The sequence below is a fragment of the Panthera uncia genome, chromosome E1 (assembly GCF_023721935.1).
Source record: "Panthera uncia isolate 11264 chromosome E1, Puncia_PCG_1.0, whole genome shotgun sequence".
Taxonomy (NCBI): Eukaryota; Metazoa; Chordata; class Mammalia; order Carnivora; family Felidae; genus Panthera; species Panthera uncia.
Genome location: NC_064814.1, coordinates 35,064,314 through 35,079,106, shown reverse-complemented (window position 1 = coordinate 35,079,106; position 14,793 = coordinate 35,064,314). Strand labels below are relative to the sequence as shown.

General features: G+C 47.4%; 1 protein-coding gene across 2 annotated transcripts in view; it reads left to right on the top strand.

Moving 5' to 3' along the window:
• Nucleotides 1–2,110: 2,110 nt before the first annotated feature.
• Nucleotides 2,111–14,793, top strand: part of MYO19 (myosin XIX) — a 25,332-nt gene continuing 12,649 nt past the window's right edge. The window contains exons 1-10 of one of the 2 annotated variants that reach the window (XM_049637852.1): nucleotides 2,111–2,514; nucleotides 2,970–3,118; nucleotides 4,882–4,995; nucleotides 9,096–9,228; nucleotides 9,905–9,974; nucleotides 10,526–10,628; nucleotides 11,272–11,368; nucleotides 11,509–11,585; nucleotides 13,272–13,362; nucleotides 13,781–13,952. In XM_049637852.1, the coding sequence (XP_049493809.1) occupies nucleotides 2,364–2,514; nucleotides 2,970–3,118; nucleotides 4,882–4,995; nucleotides 9,096–9,228; nucleotides 9,905–9,974; nucleotides 10,526–10,628; nucleotides 11,272–11,368; nucleotides 11,509–11,585; nucleotides 13,272–13,362; nucleotides 13,781–13,952 (1,157 nt within the window). In that variant the 5' untranslated portion in view covers nucleotides 2,111–2,363. Of the gene's footprint in view, nucleotides 2,515–2,969; nucleotides 3,119–4,881; nucleotides 4,996–9,095; nucleotides 9,229–9,904; nucleotides 9,975–10,525; nucleotides 10,629–11,271; nucleotides 11,369–11,508; nucleotides 11,586–13,271; nucleotides 13,420–13,780; nucleotides 13,953–14,793 lie in introns of both variants that reach the window. The other variant, XM_049637851.1, reaches the window with a different exon arrangement.

The following is a 14,793-nucleotide window of genomic DNA, read 5'->3' as shown; positions in this document are numbered from 1 at the left end:
ATAAGCAAAAAGAACATTAAATTTTAATTGGGGTGGCTGGGTGGCTCAGTTGGTTAAGTGTCCAACTTCTAATTTCGGCTCAGGTCGTAATCTCATAGTTCATGGGTTCAAGCCCCGCATTGGGCTTCATTTCACACTGACAGTGCAGAGCCTGCTTGGGAGTCTCTCTGTGCCCCTTCCCCACTCATGCATGCATGTGCTCTTGCTCTCTCGCTATCTAAATAAACCTTAAGATTACCCATAATTTTACTACCCAGAGATAACATTTTAGAAAATATCCTGTATTTTTTTCCCTAAATATATATATATATATTTAAAAGATTTGAAGCTATCATACTTTTTTGTAACCTATTTTACTTCATTGTAAGGATATACTATAAATTGTCTACCATTTGGTCATTTGGGTTGTTTTCAGTTTGCTTTACAATTACAAATAGCTGAATATATACTGAATCTTCTTATGGCCTTTACATAGGACTGTTTTCTTTTTTTTTTTTTAATTTTTTTTTTAATGTTTATTTTTGAGAGAGACAGAGACAGAATGTGAGTGGGTTAGGGGCAGAGAGAGAGGGAGACACAGAAACAGAAGCAGGCTCCAGGCTCTGAGCTGTCAGCACAGAGCCCGACGCAGGGCTCGAACTCACGAGCTGTGAAATCATGACCTGAGCCGAAGTCGGATGCTCAACCGACTGAGCCACCCAGGCGCCCCAGGACCGTTTTCTAAAAGCAGAATTGCAGGCTTAAGAGGCATGTGTAGTTTTTAGGCATTGACATATTATTGCCTAATTAAAGACGAGCTGCTTTTAAAAGAATAATAATAGCTAACTTTTGGGGCATATGCCAGGTGCCTTCTCTAAATATTGATGTGCTTATTAGTGTCTGAGGTAGGTGCTACCACCATTCCCATTTTACAGATGAGGAAAATTGAGGGACAGAGAGATTAAGGAACTTACATAACATTGTACAACTAGGCAGTGGTAGAATCTGGATTCAAATCCAGGCAATCTAGCTTTCAGGTCCAGGCTCTTGACCATTATACTTAGCTACTTCCTTGGTTGGATCAGAGCTGATCACAAATGATGGCTCAGATTGTGATTTTTACCCGTCTAGAACAGAGGGATTTGCATGGATCCAGCCATGCTCTGACCTCAGCATTTATCCTGGAGGCCAAGAGCCTACTTTGTGGATTATGGTGGGCCCAAATTCAGAAAACAGGCAATATCTTTGGAAGGAAACTTGTTGCTGGGCCTCTCAGATGACACCTGCCACCTTGGCTAGCGGGGGTTGAACTTTTAATGTTCACTAATCTCATTGGAAACCTACACAGGTCATATCATGTACTCCTTTCTCCAAAAGCAGATTTCAGCCAGGTGCTACTACCTTATATTCTCCACCCCATCTTTCCTGCAGTCTTCAGAGAGATAGGAGGAGAAATGGGACCATGAGAGGAAAATGGAAAGAGAAAACATGTGGAAAGTGTAGGCATAAAGGATGAGCAAGGGTGAAGGAGAAAGGGCCTTTTCCTCTTGGTACCTATTCTTAACCTCATCCAACTTCCAAGCCAGTCTCCCTCTCAAAAAGACCCAGGGCAGAGGAAACTAATTAAATAGCCAGGCTAAATTTAAGCCCCAAGAGCCAGGTGATGAAGGTGTGGGGCTACCTCACAGCTGATTTTTTATCACAAGCTAAATGGTCTCTTTCCAAAAAGGCCCAAACCATGATTCTTTTTTTGTGTGTCCCCCTTACAGCAGCCCCCAACCTTGGGCCCCACCCCTGCCAGGCCTAGTAAGGCTGGTAGCTGGCCAGCCTGAAAGCTGGAGCTCATCCAGAGGAGAGGGGATAGAATTTATTCATTTATTGAGTACACACTATGTGCCAGGCACTAAATGCTTTGTGTATCTCTTCTTTTTTTAAATTATTATTATTTTTAGAGAGAGTGTGCAAGCTGGGGAAAGGGGCAGAGGGAGAGAGAATCCCAAGCAGGCTCCACGCTGTCAGCACAGATCCCAACGCACGATCCTGGGATCATGACCTGAGCCAAAATTAAGAGTTGGACGCTCAACTGACTGAGCCACCCAGGTGCCCCTATATCTTCCTATTTTTCTGTCCAGTAGCCCTGTGAGTGAAGTGGTTTTATTTTCTTTTATTTACAAATGAAGAAGCTGTGGCTCAGTGAAGTTAAGTAGCTTACCCAGGTTCATAGGCTTAGTAAGTGGCAGACCTGAAATATGAACCCCAGCCAGCCTATGTTATTAGTGTCTGAGGTAGTAGAACTAGAAGCCTGTTCTCTTGCTGCTATATAGGCCCCTACCCCTACATTGCTGCCAGCTGGTCTCAGTCCCAGCTTTCATGGCCCTCTTCTCATGGCCTCTCAGGTTAATGGCCACAGTTCAGGCTCTGATGCCCAAGGAGGAAAATCCCTCAGAGAAGACCTACAGGAGTTCCTGGGCGGGGAGGCCCTGTTGCACGAGCTGGATGACCTCACCAAGGTGAATCCTGTGACGCTGGAGACAGGTATGGGCCTCCCTGTCCTTAAGAGTGCCATCTCTAAGGGGTGCCTGGCTGACTCAGTCAGTGGAGCATATGATTCTTGATGTCAAGCCCCATGTTGGGCGTAGAGATTACTTAAAAATAAAATCTTAAAAAAAAAAAAAAGTGCCCTCTCCAAGAGGGTGGAGATGTGATGTGGGGATTCAGCCAGCTTCCCCTGGTCAGAACAAGGCAGACAGGACTCCTCACCTGGAGCCAAATGGGCTGCTCCAGACCTTTGTCTGGCAGCTGCACCCAGGCTCCCCAGGGCAGACTTTGCTCCGGATTTGGGTCTCATCTTAATTAGATCTTGGACCTATTCATCAGGGAGCTGCTGGGATCTAAAGGCATTTGGCTAATTGCAAAGGTAGCGCTGTTAGGCTAGTGTTTGTCTATGTTTGTATTTGAGCCACAGTTTGCTAAAGGTGCCTCTGCTTCAGTTCTGAGGTGTTTGCAGGCTCGGTACGCAGCGGACATGTTCTACACCAGTGCTGGCTGCACCTTGGTGGCTCTGAACCCCTTCAAGCCTGTGCCTCAGCTCTACTCACCAGCACTGATGAGAGAGTACCACGCTGCTCCTCAGCCCCAGGTAAGCCTCAGCCACTTCCTGGGCCTCAGGGCTCTGCCATGTCCCCCTGGGCCTCCTTACAGCATCTTCATCGTTATCCACCTATTCACCAGCCATGCAGTAGTTCAGAGTCTGCTGGTGCCATGGCCCTGCCCACCAGGAGATTGAATTTTGGACACATGACAGTAGGTGCAAAGTGGGAGATAAATACTTGTTTAACTGAGTTTGGAACCTAAAATAAGGGTATGGGATAATAGATTTTTGTCTTATGTGTGACTTTATTAATAGGAAAGAATTTACAAAGGTATATTTGTGTATTTAATAAACCACATTTTTGAAAAGAAGAAAATTACATGTGATTAGGACTGCCCTAGAAAACTCTGCATGTGTTCCTCTTCGCTGAGAAAAATGAGAGGAGTAAATGCTGATGGGATGGAGGTGGTACAGGCAGGGAATTGGCTAGTTGGTGTTTAAGTGCATGATGTGTTCAGGGAGAGGCAAGAGCAAATGTGCTGGCAGGAGGGCTGCTGTCAAGGAGAGAAGTAGTAGATGAGATGGGAGATGAGATAAGAAGGGTCTGAAGCAGGCAGAGTGAATCTACAGTGCTTTGTCCCCAGGGACTGACTAGAGCTGGTTCAGGAAAGTAAAACAGGATATAGGGAGTCAGTCCCCAGGGACTGACTAGAGTTAGGTTCAGGAAAGTAAAACAGGATATAGGGAGAACAGTTGGAAGCTTTTAACAGTTCAGGCAAGAGGTGGCAGGGGCAGGTGCAGAGGGATGGCTCTGACACCATCCAGAATGGTGCCTTTTCCCTTCAGTAAGCTGTGGGTAGGTGGTAATTGCTAGGCAGGCAGTGCTGGGCTGGCTAGGCATCATGCAGTTGGCATCGCCCTCCTGAAGCTCGTGTGTGGTTAAGTGTCCAAGTGGACTCTTTGGGAAGTCTGCTCTGAGAGCCCATATCTCACTGACTGACTCCTTCTTCAAAGGCAAAAGCCATGTCATGGTTACCTATTTCCCCAGTGCCTGGTTTAATGCCCAGCACATTGAGGATAATTAAATACCTGTTGATGGAAAGAACAGTGGCCTTGGAATTTAAATCACATGGTTGTATTTACTTGCTGAGAGACCTTGGAAAGGTTATTTAGCCCCTCCAAACCTCAGATTTCTCATTTATACAATAGGATTAGCTATGTAACTAATGCACAGATTTTTAAAAAAAATTTTTAATGCTTTTTTTCTTTTTGAGAGAGAGAGAGAGAGAGATGAGTGAGAGCAGGGGAGGGGAAGAGAAAGAGGGATACCCAGAATCCGAAGCAGGCTTCAGACTGAGCTGACAGCACAGGGCATGACGTGAGGCTGGAGCCCATGAATTGCAGGCTCGTGACCTGAGCTGGGGTTGGATGCTTAACCGATTGAGCCATCCAGGTGCCCCTAATGCATAGATTTTTTAGGCAGTAACTTGTAGGAAAATTCTTTGCATGCTACAAAGTACAATAACATAAAATAATAAATAGCAGAAAAAGACTATTAAGATGGGAGGACAGAGTGTTAAGGTTATAGACTGGTCAAGGCCAGCACTGCTTCCAGTCTGAGAGAAGATGGGTAATTATAGCCAGCATAGGGGTCCCATAGTTTGGTCTAACACTGTTACAGCCAGGAAGTTTTTCTAGAGGAAGCCTCCTTGTACTGCTGTTGGCAGCCTCCCCATTTCAGCCATCATTGGATCAGCTACTATTTGGAGACAGTCATTCCCTCATGTGACCTTTACCCCTTGATGTTCTAGAAACTGAGGCCTCACATCTTTGCTGTGGGTGAACAGACCTATAGGAATGTCCAGAGCCTGATCGAACCAGTCAACCAGTCTATCATTGTCAGCGGAGAGAGTGGTGCTGGAAAGGTAAGGAGGGCCTCTTTCCCACCCTCTCAATTTTGTGACTGGTGGGGGTGGTAGAAAGGAAGGAGTGGAGTTGTTTGCTGCCTAGTCCAGATAGGCAGATAGGCTGGCTCAAACAGAAAGTCACTGTGCAGCGGTGGGCAAGCACTGGGCAGGAAGTCAGGAGACAGGGTTCTAGTCCAGGCTCTTCCATGTAACCCTGGGTAAGATACTTTCTTTCTCAGTCTTCCTTTTCTTATCAAATGTCTCAGCCCTTGCGGTTCCTGGGTGTTTCAGTTGGTTAAGCATCTGATTTCAGCTCAGGTTATGATCTCATGATTCGTGGGTCCAAGCCCCATGTTGGGCTCTGTGCTAATAGCTCAGAGCCTGGAGCCTGCTTCAGATTCTGTGTCTCCCTCTCTCTCGCTCTCTCTGCCCCTCACCTGCTCGCACTCTCTCTCTCAAAAATAAATGTTAAAAAAAATTACAAAACAAAAAATAGTCTCAGCTCTGGGGCACCTGGGTGGCTCAGTTGGTTAAGCGTCTGCCTTCGGCTCAGGTCATGATCTCATGGTTTGTGAGTTCGAGCCCCACATTGGGCTCTCTGCTGTCCACACAGTGCCTGCTTTGGATCCTCTGTACCCCTCTCTTTCTGCCTCTCTCTGTCTCTCAAAAATAAATAAATAAAACTTCAAAAATGTTAAAAACAAAAAAAAGGTCTCCTCTCTGACACCATTGGAAACAGAGGTCAGCTATTGGGATTCCAGAATAGTGGTTAAGAGCACATTAGAAAGGTATTTAGCTTCTGCAAACCTCAGTTCTTTCACTTGTAAAATGATAAGGACAGGAGGACCAACACCTAACTCCTGGGACTCCAATGACAGTTAAATGAACAAGTGCACATAGGCACTTGGTGGCATGCTTGGCACATGGCAGAACTCCTCTAAAGTAGCTGGGGTGACTTGTGGGAAAGGGTTTATTGGAGGAGCCCACTTGCATCCTCGGGTTCCCCATGATGGCAAGGGCAGTGCATCAGGCCAGTTGTGGCGAAGGACAGAAGCATTTGATATGATCAACTGGCCCCCTAGGTGGCAGAACCACAAATGAGACAGAATGTTGCACAGGGATGGTTAAGGAGTTGAACAGCTGGTCAGAGGAGGCCAATGGGCCAGGCCTCACCACCTTCTTGCCAAGCCTCACCTAGCCACCCCACCCTTTCCACAATGCTTTTACCCTCACAAGAGATTCTTTTTTTTTTTTTTTTTTTGTTTTTTCTTTTTTTTTGTTTTTTTTTAAGTTTATTTTTGAGAGAGAAAGCATGAACGGGGGTGGGGCAGAGAGGGAAAGAGAATTCATGCTGTCAGTACAGAGCCCAACACAGGGCTCGATCCCATGAACTGTGAGATCATGACCTGAGCTGAAATCAAGTTGGATGCTTAACCAACTGAGCCACCCAGGCATCCCCACAAGGAATTCTTTAGAACATAAACTGCTTCTGCCTATACTCACATATGAGAGAATTGCTGAGTACTGAGTACCTGGCAGCTTCTAGGCCGTGGGCTAGCCACTGAAGAGTGGCAGGGGGAGGAAAGAGATGGAAAATGCAAAATATAGCTTTTAGAGGGCTCAGTCCACTGGGAAAGATAGGCAAGGAAACAGGTGAAGACGGTAAGCTGCAGGGAAGGCAGCTTGGACTTGGATGTGGAGAGGATCTTTAAGAGCTCCATCAAGGTAGCCAGTACAATAGCTCATACCCAGCTCCTAGAGAAAGCTTATTGTCCTCCAGAGCAATTGTGGGGCGCTGAGGCTGTACCTGGCCTGAAACCCATGCAACCAAAGTACTGTAGCCCTTTATTGAGCAGCCACTATGTTCATGTGCTGGGTCTGTATGGTTTTTTTCATTTATTTTTAATAAGTAGTAGCATAGTTACATAGTTCAAAAATCAAGTGTACTGCAAGGCTTACAAAGAAAAATAGCAACCCCACCCCATATCTCTCAAGACTATTCCCTCTCTCCAGAGGCAACGACTTTCACATCTTCTAGCAGTTTATTTGGGTGTTTGCATCTGTATTTCTAAACAATATGCTTATATTGTTAATTTTTCAGTTTTTGACCTTATCTGTTCACTTCCTACTATGATTAAGGTACCTGGGTGGTTCAGTCGGTTAAGTATCCAACTTTGGCTTGGGTCATGATCTCATGGTTTGTGGGATCGAGCCCCACATTGGGCTCTGTGCTGACAGCCTGGAGCCCGCTTCGGATTCTGTGTCTCCCTCTCTCTCTGCCCTCCCCTGTTTATACACTCTCTCTCTCACTCAAAAATAAATAAACATGAAAAGAATTAAAAAAAAAAAAAAAAGATTTAGCCCTATTTCTCTGCCCCCAAATACATAAGTAATTATGTCATGATTTTATTTTTAATGTTTATTTATGTTTGAGAGAGACAGAGACAGAGACTGTGTGTGAGCAGGGGAGGGGCAGAGAGAGAGACAGAATCTGAAGCAGGCTCCAGGTTCTGAGCTGTCAGCACAGAGCCCAATGCGGGGCTCAACCCAGGAACCATGAGATCACCACCTGAGCCAAAGTTGGATGCTCAACCGACTGAGCCACCCAGGCGCCTCTCATGATTTTTAATTAATACGCAGTATTACAGCCATGTATGTATGTATTGTTCACAGCAGAACCGTATAATATACTATCCTTTCTTATATAATTTTTACTTTCCCTCTACTTAATAATTGCCCTTTTTTTTTCACTTGTTTAATTTCTGTATACCTATTATTATTACTAAACTTGTCACCAAAGCTGGACTCACCTGATGGCAAGTATATCAGGTTTTTTGTTTTTTTGTTTTTTTGTCATGGGGGTATTCTTTTGGAGCTCCCAGATCTCCTGCTCCGACCTGGACTGGTGGGAGGCCTGGACTGCCAAGGGCTGTTGCCATGCAATTACTACCTGGGAGCTTCTCTGCTTCGCTCTGGGGATTCCCCAGTTGCCCTCTGTCCTATGACAAACCCCCTTGCTGGAACCCATTGTTTCAACTTCTTTAACAGCCTTGTTTTTATGGAGCACATTCTTTAGTAGCTTCCTGAAAAAAGTGTGTGGAGGGCAAATTTTTGAGTTGCACATCTGAAAATGTTTATTTTGCCTCAAACTTGATATGTTGGCTGGATTATATAATTCCAGGTTGGAAATCATTTTCTTTCCAAATTTATAAGGTTTTTTCTTCTATATTTTTTGAGTGTTGTGATAGAGAGTCCCAGTCCATAATGGTGATTTGTTTCTTCTTTCTAAAAGCCTTTAGAATCTTCATTTTTATCCATAGGTGTTAAAAACTCAGTCTTTATCTTGGTATGGTTTTTGTTTTTTGTTTTTCATTTATTGTGCTGGATATTTTATGTGGGTCTTTTTAACCTGAAAACTCATGTTCTTTTCTTTGGGGAAATTTGTATTATGCTAATAATTTAGTAATTTCCTCCCTCTGTTTTTTCTTTCTTTAACTTCTCTGTTAGTAGGAAGTTTGAGTAATTGTTTAATAGTCTTATTTTTCTCACTTACTCTTCCATCTCTTAATATTTTGTTCTACCTTCTGGGAGCTATTCTCTACCTTACAATTCATTTGAATTTTGCAATTGTGTTGAAAAAGGTTAATTCTAGCAGTTCTTTTTTTTTTTAAATACCTTTTTTGTTTGTTTATTTTTGAGAGAGCTCACACTAGCACAAGTGGGGGAGGGGCAGTGAGAGAGGGCGACAGAATCTGAAGCAAGCTCCAGGCTCTGAGCTGTCAGTACAGAGCCGAATGTAGGACTCGAACTCATGAGCTATGAGATATGACCTGAGCCGAAGTCAGACGTTTAACTGACTGAGCCACCCAGGTGCCTCTTCCTTGCCTCTTCCTTTATTTCTTAAAGGTGTCCTCTGGAACTAGAAGCAGCAGAAGTGAGCAACCCTCCCATTTCACAGATGAGCGAAGTGCCTTGTCCAAGGACATAGTTAAATTCGCTATTCCCCCATTTGGTCAGCAACATGTCTGGTGGAGAAGAGGGCTCTAGTGGGTACCATATCCTGAGGTCTGGTGGGAGGGAACATGGACTCGTCTCCCACAGGGTTGTTTCTGCTGCAGACATGGACATCCCGCTGCCTGATGAAGTTCTATGCTGTGGTGGCTGCCTCACCCACATCTTTGGAGAGTCACAAAATTGCAGAGAGAATTGAACAGCGCATCTTAAACTCCAACCCTGTCATGGAAGCTTTTGGTGAGCTTGTTGTCCTGTGCATAGTACCTCGGTTCCATTTCTTCTGGGATTTGCCATCTCCCAGGGAGAGGGGTAGTGCTTTGAGAGGAGAGTGTATCACTCACTGCCTTGGACCCTCAACCTCCTTCCAGGTACCCTTGGCCTCCTTCCACTAGAGTCATCCCCTCCTCTAGCCTAGGTAGATGTAACAGTATGCTGGAGAGGACTTTTTGGCTCTCCTAGTTCAAATCCTGTTCTTACATACAGTTTCCTGATGCTTCAGGGAAGAAGGGGACTTATCTAAGAATGCTCATCAGTTATTGTCCATGTTGGGACTCGAGCCTAGATGTGTCAGGCTGGGCCTACAGCTGCCCAGATGTAGGGTGGAGATAGGTTTGTTGTACCTAGATGTTACCTAACTCAGTAGTGACAGCTTGTTGATTTTGGTCCTTTCCCTTCAAAGAAGACAGTCCCCGACCACTGAGACTTGCTCATTCTAGTTCATTGCTAGGAAGTTCTAACTCTCCTGAAACACACTTGCTGAAGCCCGAGTGCCCATTCTCTAGTCCAGTCCCCTGTGACCTGGAAACCCACAAAGGGGCCTTCAGGTGACTTGCAGGTAGAGATGGCCCCCACCTTGGCCCATGAGGACCCTATAAACGTGGGGGAGTGTTATAAACATAGGTGTGATCTGTAGGGAATGCGTGCACACTGAGGAATAACAACAGCAGTCGCTTTGGGAAGTTCATCCAGCTACAGCTGAACAGGTAATGGCTGCTGCCACTCTGGCTGATGGGAGGACTGGGGTGGGGAGTTTGAAAGTGACTGGGGCAGTCTCCAGCCTGGGCTACCCTTATGGGCAGAACCCTGCTCCTCTTGGCATGTAATGTTTGTGGGCTAAATGAGCCTGAGGGTGATCTTTGAACCTAGAGACTTCTAGCTACTCCAGCCTCAGGGACCCAGAGGCAGTATTCTTGTCATGGCCTGTGAGTTCCTCCCGGCTTCACCCTTGCTCGGGGGCTTTGAGTTAAACTACCACCTTTCTGGACTATACCCCTACACTTGAAACTGGGGCTTCTGTTCTTGGTTTGGGATGGGACAAAATGACTTGAGGGCTTGGTCCTGTCCACTGAGCAGGTTGCAGGGGAAAGTTCCAGAACAGCTAAGGGCCTGCTGAGTGGTCCTTGTCCTCAACACCCACTTTAAGTGAAAGAGCTTTGGGGAGAGTGGCTAGATTGCATTCTGGGACAAAATAGTACCTAATAAATGGCTATGGAATGAATAGACCACTAATGGGCTCTGGCCTGCTTGTGCCCAGTGCCCAGCAGATGACTGGAGCTGCAGTCCAGACGTACCTCCTAGAGAAAACTCGAGTGACCTGCCAGGCCTCCAGTGAGAGGAACTTCCACATCTTCTACCAGGTTTGTGTCAGGCTGGGCCCACAGCTGCCCAGATGTAGAGTGGAGATGGGTCTGAGTGTCCAAACCCTCCCCTCCACCCTCACTATGCTCCAGGCCTGCCTCATTACCTGGCTTTCAGTGATGCTGCCCCTTATTCCTGGAAGTTTTATGCAACACTTCTGCCTCACGTTGGACCTCCACTCCCAGGATGGTTTTGACATGGAGATGCATTTGCTTTCTCTGTCAGACCAAAAGGTCCTTGAGACTGGGACTGTGTCACCCTCACCAAACTGAGGACTCCTAGAATGGCAACTGTTTCCAACAGAATGAGGGCTTCCCTAGAACTGTGTCTGATGTGTCTTCCATCAGACTGGGGGTTCCCTAGAGCATGGATAGTACATCTCCCTGCTCTCAGATGGGGACTGGGGGCTCTCTAGACAGGAGTGCTTTCCTCATCAGACCACAGGCCTCAGCAGGCTTTTTTGCATCAGAGATATTTAGAATATTTACTGCGGCTTTTGCCCCTAGGCCTGCCCTGGGCTCTGTGCCCTGACATCTCAACCTTGTAATGTCGAAGCATTTCTCCTCATCACAACCCCAGGCTTATGCAGGCCTGGTCTTCCTCACACCCCCACCTCAGCCACCCTCCCACTCCTCCCCACAGATCTGTAAAGGAGCCAGCATGGATGAGAGGCTCCAGTGGCACCTCCCCGAGGGAGCATCCTTCTCTTGGCTACCTAACCCAGAGAGGACCTTGGAAGGTAGGGGGAGTCTTGCCTAGCACCCTGGGCTAGCGCATCAGTACCACTCACATTCTGCATAGGGCCTGCCTTCTTCACTCCTTGAAGCCCCTGTTGACCTCGGGTGCTGACACTGGGCTGTGATTTGGATTCTTTTTCAGAGGATTGTTTCCAGGTGACCAGAGAGGCCATGCTTCATTTGGGCATTGACATCCCCACTCAGAACAACATCTTTCAGGTGAGAAGAAAAGGCATACCTCTTACGTTTGGTAGATGTGATGAATGGGCAGCCCCTTTCATAGGCCCCTTCTCTGAACTCTGAGGATCTAGGACTTTAGGCCCCACTGTATACTTTCTAAGGAGTCAACTATCCTCTGTGCACCTGAGCCTGGACAGGGAGTCAGGGTGGACAGAGCATAGAGGACAGTGATCAAGTGCACAGTACTGTATTATAAAATCTAGCACAGTGGCCCGGGGGACAGGATGAGGTGCCTGGGTCAGTTATCACTGCAGTGATCAAAATAGAGAAGTGATGCCACCACATGTTCATCCAGTGTATTCAGATTTTAAAATCATGCTCATACCTCTTAGTTATTTGGTTTTTTTAACAGTCCTGTGTATATGGAGATTTTTCCCATTTTGTGCTTGAGAAAACTAGAGAGGTAAAGTAACCTCCCCAAGGTCAGACATCACCATAGGGCAGTTTGTACCAGGTGTAGTAATTCTAACTTCTGCTTTCTTTCCTTCCTCTTGGATGGAGTGCTGACCCATGTGACCTGGGCGCCTCTCATCCCACTAGTGGCCTCTCTTCTCCCTTCTGTCTTTGCTAACTGGGCTCACTACTTCCCTCTGCCATCACCTCCTCACCCACCAGAACAACAGGAGGGGGATACATAGGATAGGCTGGCAGCAGATATGGAGAAACCCCTGCAGGGAGATGGCAGTACAGTGGAAAGTGACCTCTACCTCTGGATTGGGGCTGCTCAGGCAGGAAGGGGATCATGGCCAGTATGGGTACCATCAGGTTTGGCCACAGGGACAGCACATGGGAACAAGCCCAGGACAAGTGGACAACACCAGGGGTCTGGACAGGAGTGTTGGCTTGACAGTATCATGACCCTCTACCCATTGGGCACAGCAGTCTTCTTCCAAGGTAGATTGTGGCCTGAAAGCTGGTATCATGTGGAGATACCCTGCCTGGGACCAGACAGGGATGGTAGGAGAGGCTCTGCTCTCCCCATAAGGGTCTAAGGGTTCCCCAGCTGCTGGACATATGAGTCTCCTCTCTATAGCCCCTGGAGACTCATTCTTATGGATCAGTGAGTGTACAGGCAAGGGAACACCCACTATTAGGAGACCAAGATCACAGATCCTATCCTGGACTGTGCTGTCAGCTGCCTAGCAGTGCTGAGAAAGGACCAAAGGGAACCAGGGCCAAACCCCCACCAGCCACACAGAAAGAGCCTGGTCCACAAGTAACAGGAGTGGTGTTCTCACAGTTTGCTCCTGGAGGAGGGGAGGCACAAGGACAGACAGTGGGTGACATAGGAGCCCACTGGCTGCCCTGGGAGACATCTGAAGTCAGACTACATGGATTCTCATCCTGCCTTTCTCTTTTACCACGTCTGTTGCCTATAGGCTTGTGATTTAAAGATTTTATTTTTTTAAGTAATCTCTACACTCACCGTGGGGCTTGAATTTACAACCCCAAGATTAAGAGGCACATGCTCCACTGAGCCAGCCAGAAATCCCTATAGGTTTGTAATTTAACATTTCCCTGTGTCATTTCTGTCATGGGCATCAATTGGGAGTTTCTGTTACTATTTTGTTCTCATGATTATATTCATCAGGAGAGGGGCCTCTCCCAGGCTAGGCTTCAGCCCTTGAGAAGGTGCTCCTGTCATGTCCTCTCCTGTCTGCTCAGGTCCTGGCTGGACTGCTGCACCTCGGAAACATCTGGTTTGCTGACTCTAAGGATGAAGCCCAGTCCTGCCAGCTGATGGACGATGCCAAGTGTGAGAACAAGGATGGGGGTCTGTGTATCAGCTTTGGTCACACACCGAGGGAGCAGGGTATGCCCTGTCTGGAAAAGGGCCAACACTGGTGGGACCTGGTGGGAGGCCAGAGGGTGAAATTTGGAATGTGAGGATGCCCTTGATGAAAACACGGATGTTACTACTTACCCCATCTCTGGTGAGGCAAACAGCATCATCTCTGTTTTACAGGTGAGAAAACAAGAGAGGGTTTATAAAGTGATTTGCCCCACATATGGCAGTGTGGACCGGGACATATAAGTCCTGGGTTCAAGTCCAGTCTCTGCTTTGGGCAAGTCTCCTCATGCACCAGAACCTAGGTTTATTCTGTCCAGTTGGGTGACTTCACAGTGTCTTGTAAAGAGGGCTTTTTGGATGGAGGGTGATTTGTCCCTCTCAGGCTCTATCAGGACATCAGCCTCACTGCTGCAGCTTCCAGAAGACCCACTGCTGGAGACACTGCAGATTAGAACCATCAGGGCAGGCAGGCAGCAGCAGGTATTCCAGAAGCCCTGCTCCCGAGCCGAGTGTGACACTCGCAGAGACTGTCTGGCCAAACTAGTCTACGCACGGTAAGCACTCTGGGCCCTGCCCTCCTTCCAAGTTCTCCCCCTCTCTGGAGTTGGATCAGACACCATCATGCAATAGGCCCAGGCCCATGGTGAGGGCTTCCAGATAAAGCATATGAATGGACAGCAGGGAATGAATGGCTTCTGGGTTTTCCCCGGGCTGGGCCTTTGACCTTAATTCCAGAGTACTCTGCATGGGGAAGTTGCCACATTCTGGGCTAGATTCAGCTCATTAATAAAGTATAGGAGCCTGCCCTGCCCTTGGCCATGGGTGAGGAAAGCCTGCTTAGGTCTTCACTGGCACATCAGGCCTCCAAGCTGATCCGGAGTTCTCAGAGTTCCAGGTTTAGACCTATGGGTGAATAGGGTCCTCAATCTCCACGTGACCTTATACTTCATCTCTTCATGTTATCTGGGGAAATTGATAGATGGTAGGGCCAGAAGTGTGGCCCACAGTCTCAGACAACAGAGTGTGCAGCAAATGGGAGTCCACAACAGGGTGAAGGTGGGGGTCCTGGCCTTTTCCTGGTGGGTTATTTGAGCAGCTCCACATTCTGGCCATGTGGTTAAGGGTGGTTTCTCACCCTGGGTTCTAAGTAAGGGAGCCTTGGGTACCAAGTAAGGAGTCAGGGGACCCAGAATCCTCCAGAACCATGGGTCAGAACACGTGTGTGTGTGTGTGCGCGCGCGCGTGTGCATGTGTGTGTGCTCATGGGAACCTGGGCACCTGGGGAGAGGGTCCCCCCCCCCCCCCCCCCCCCCCCCCCCCCCCCCCTCCCCCCCTCGCACCAGCAGGAGAAGAAATGGACTAGGAGAAGAGGGAGGAGGGAGAAAGCATGAGGAT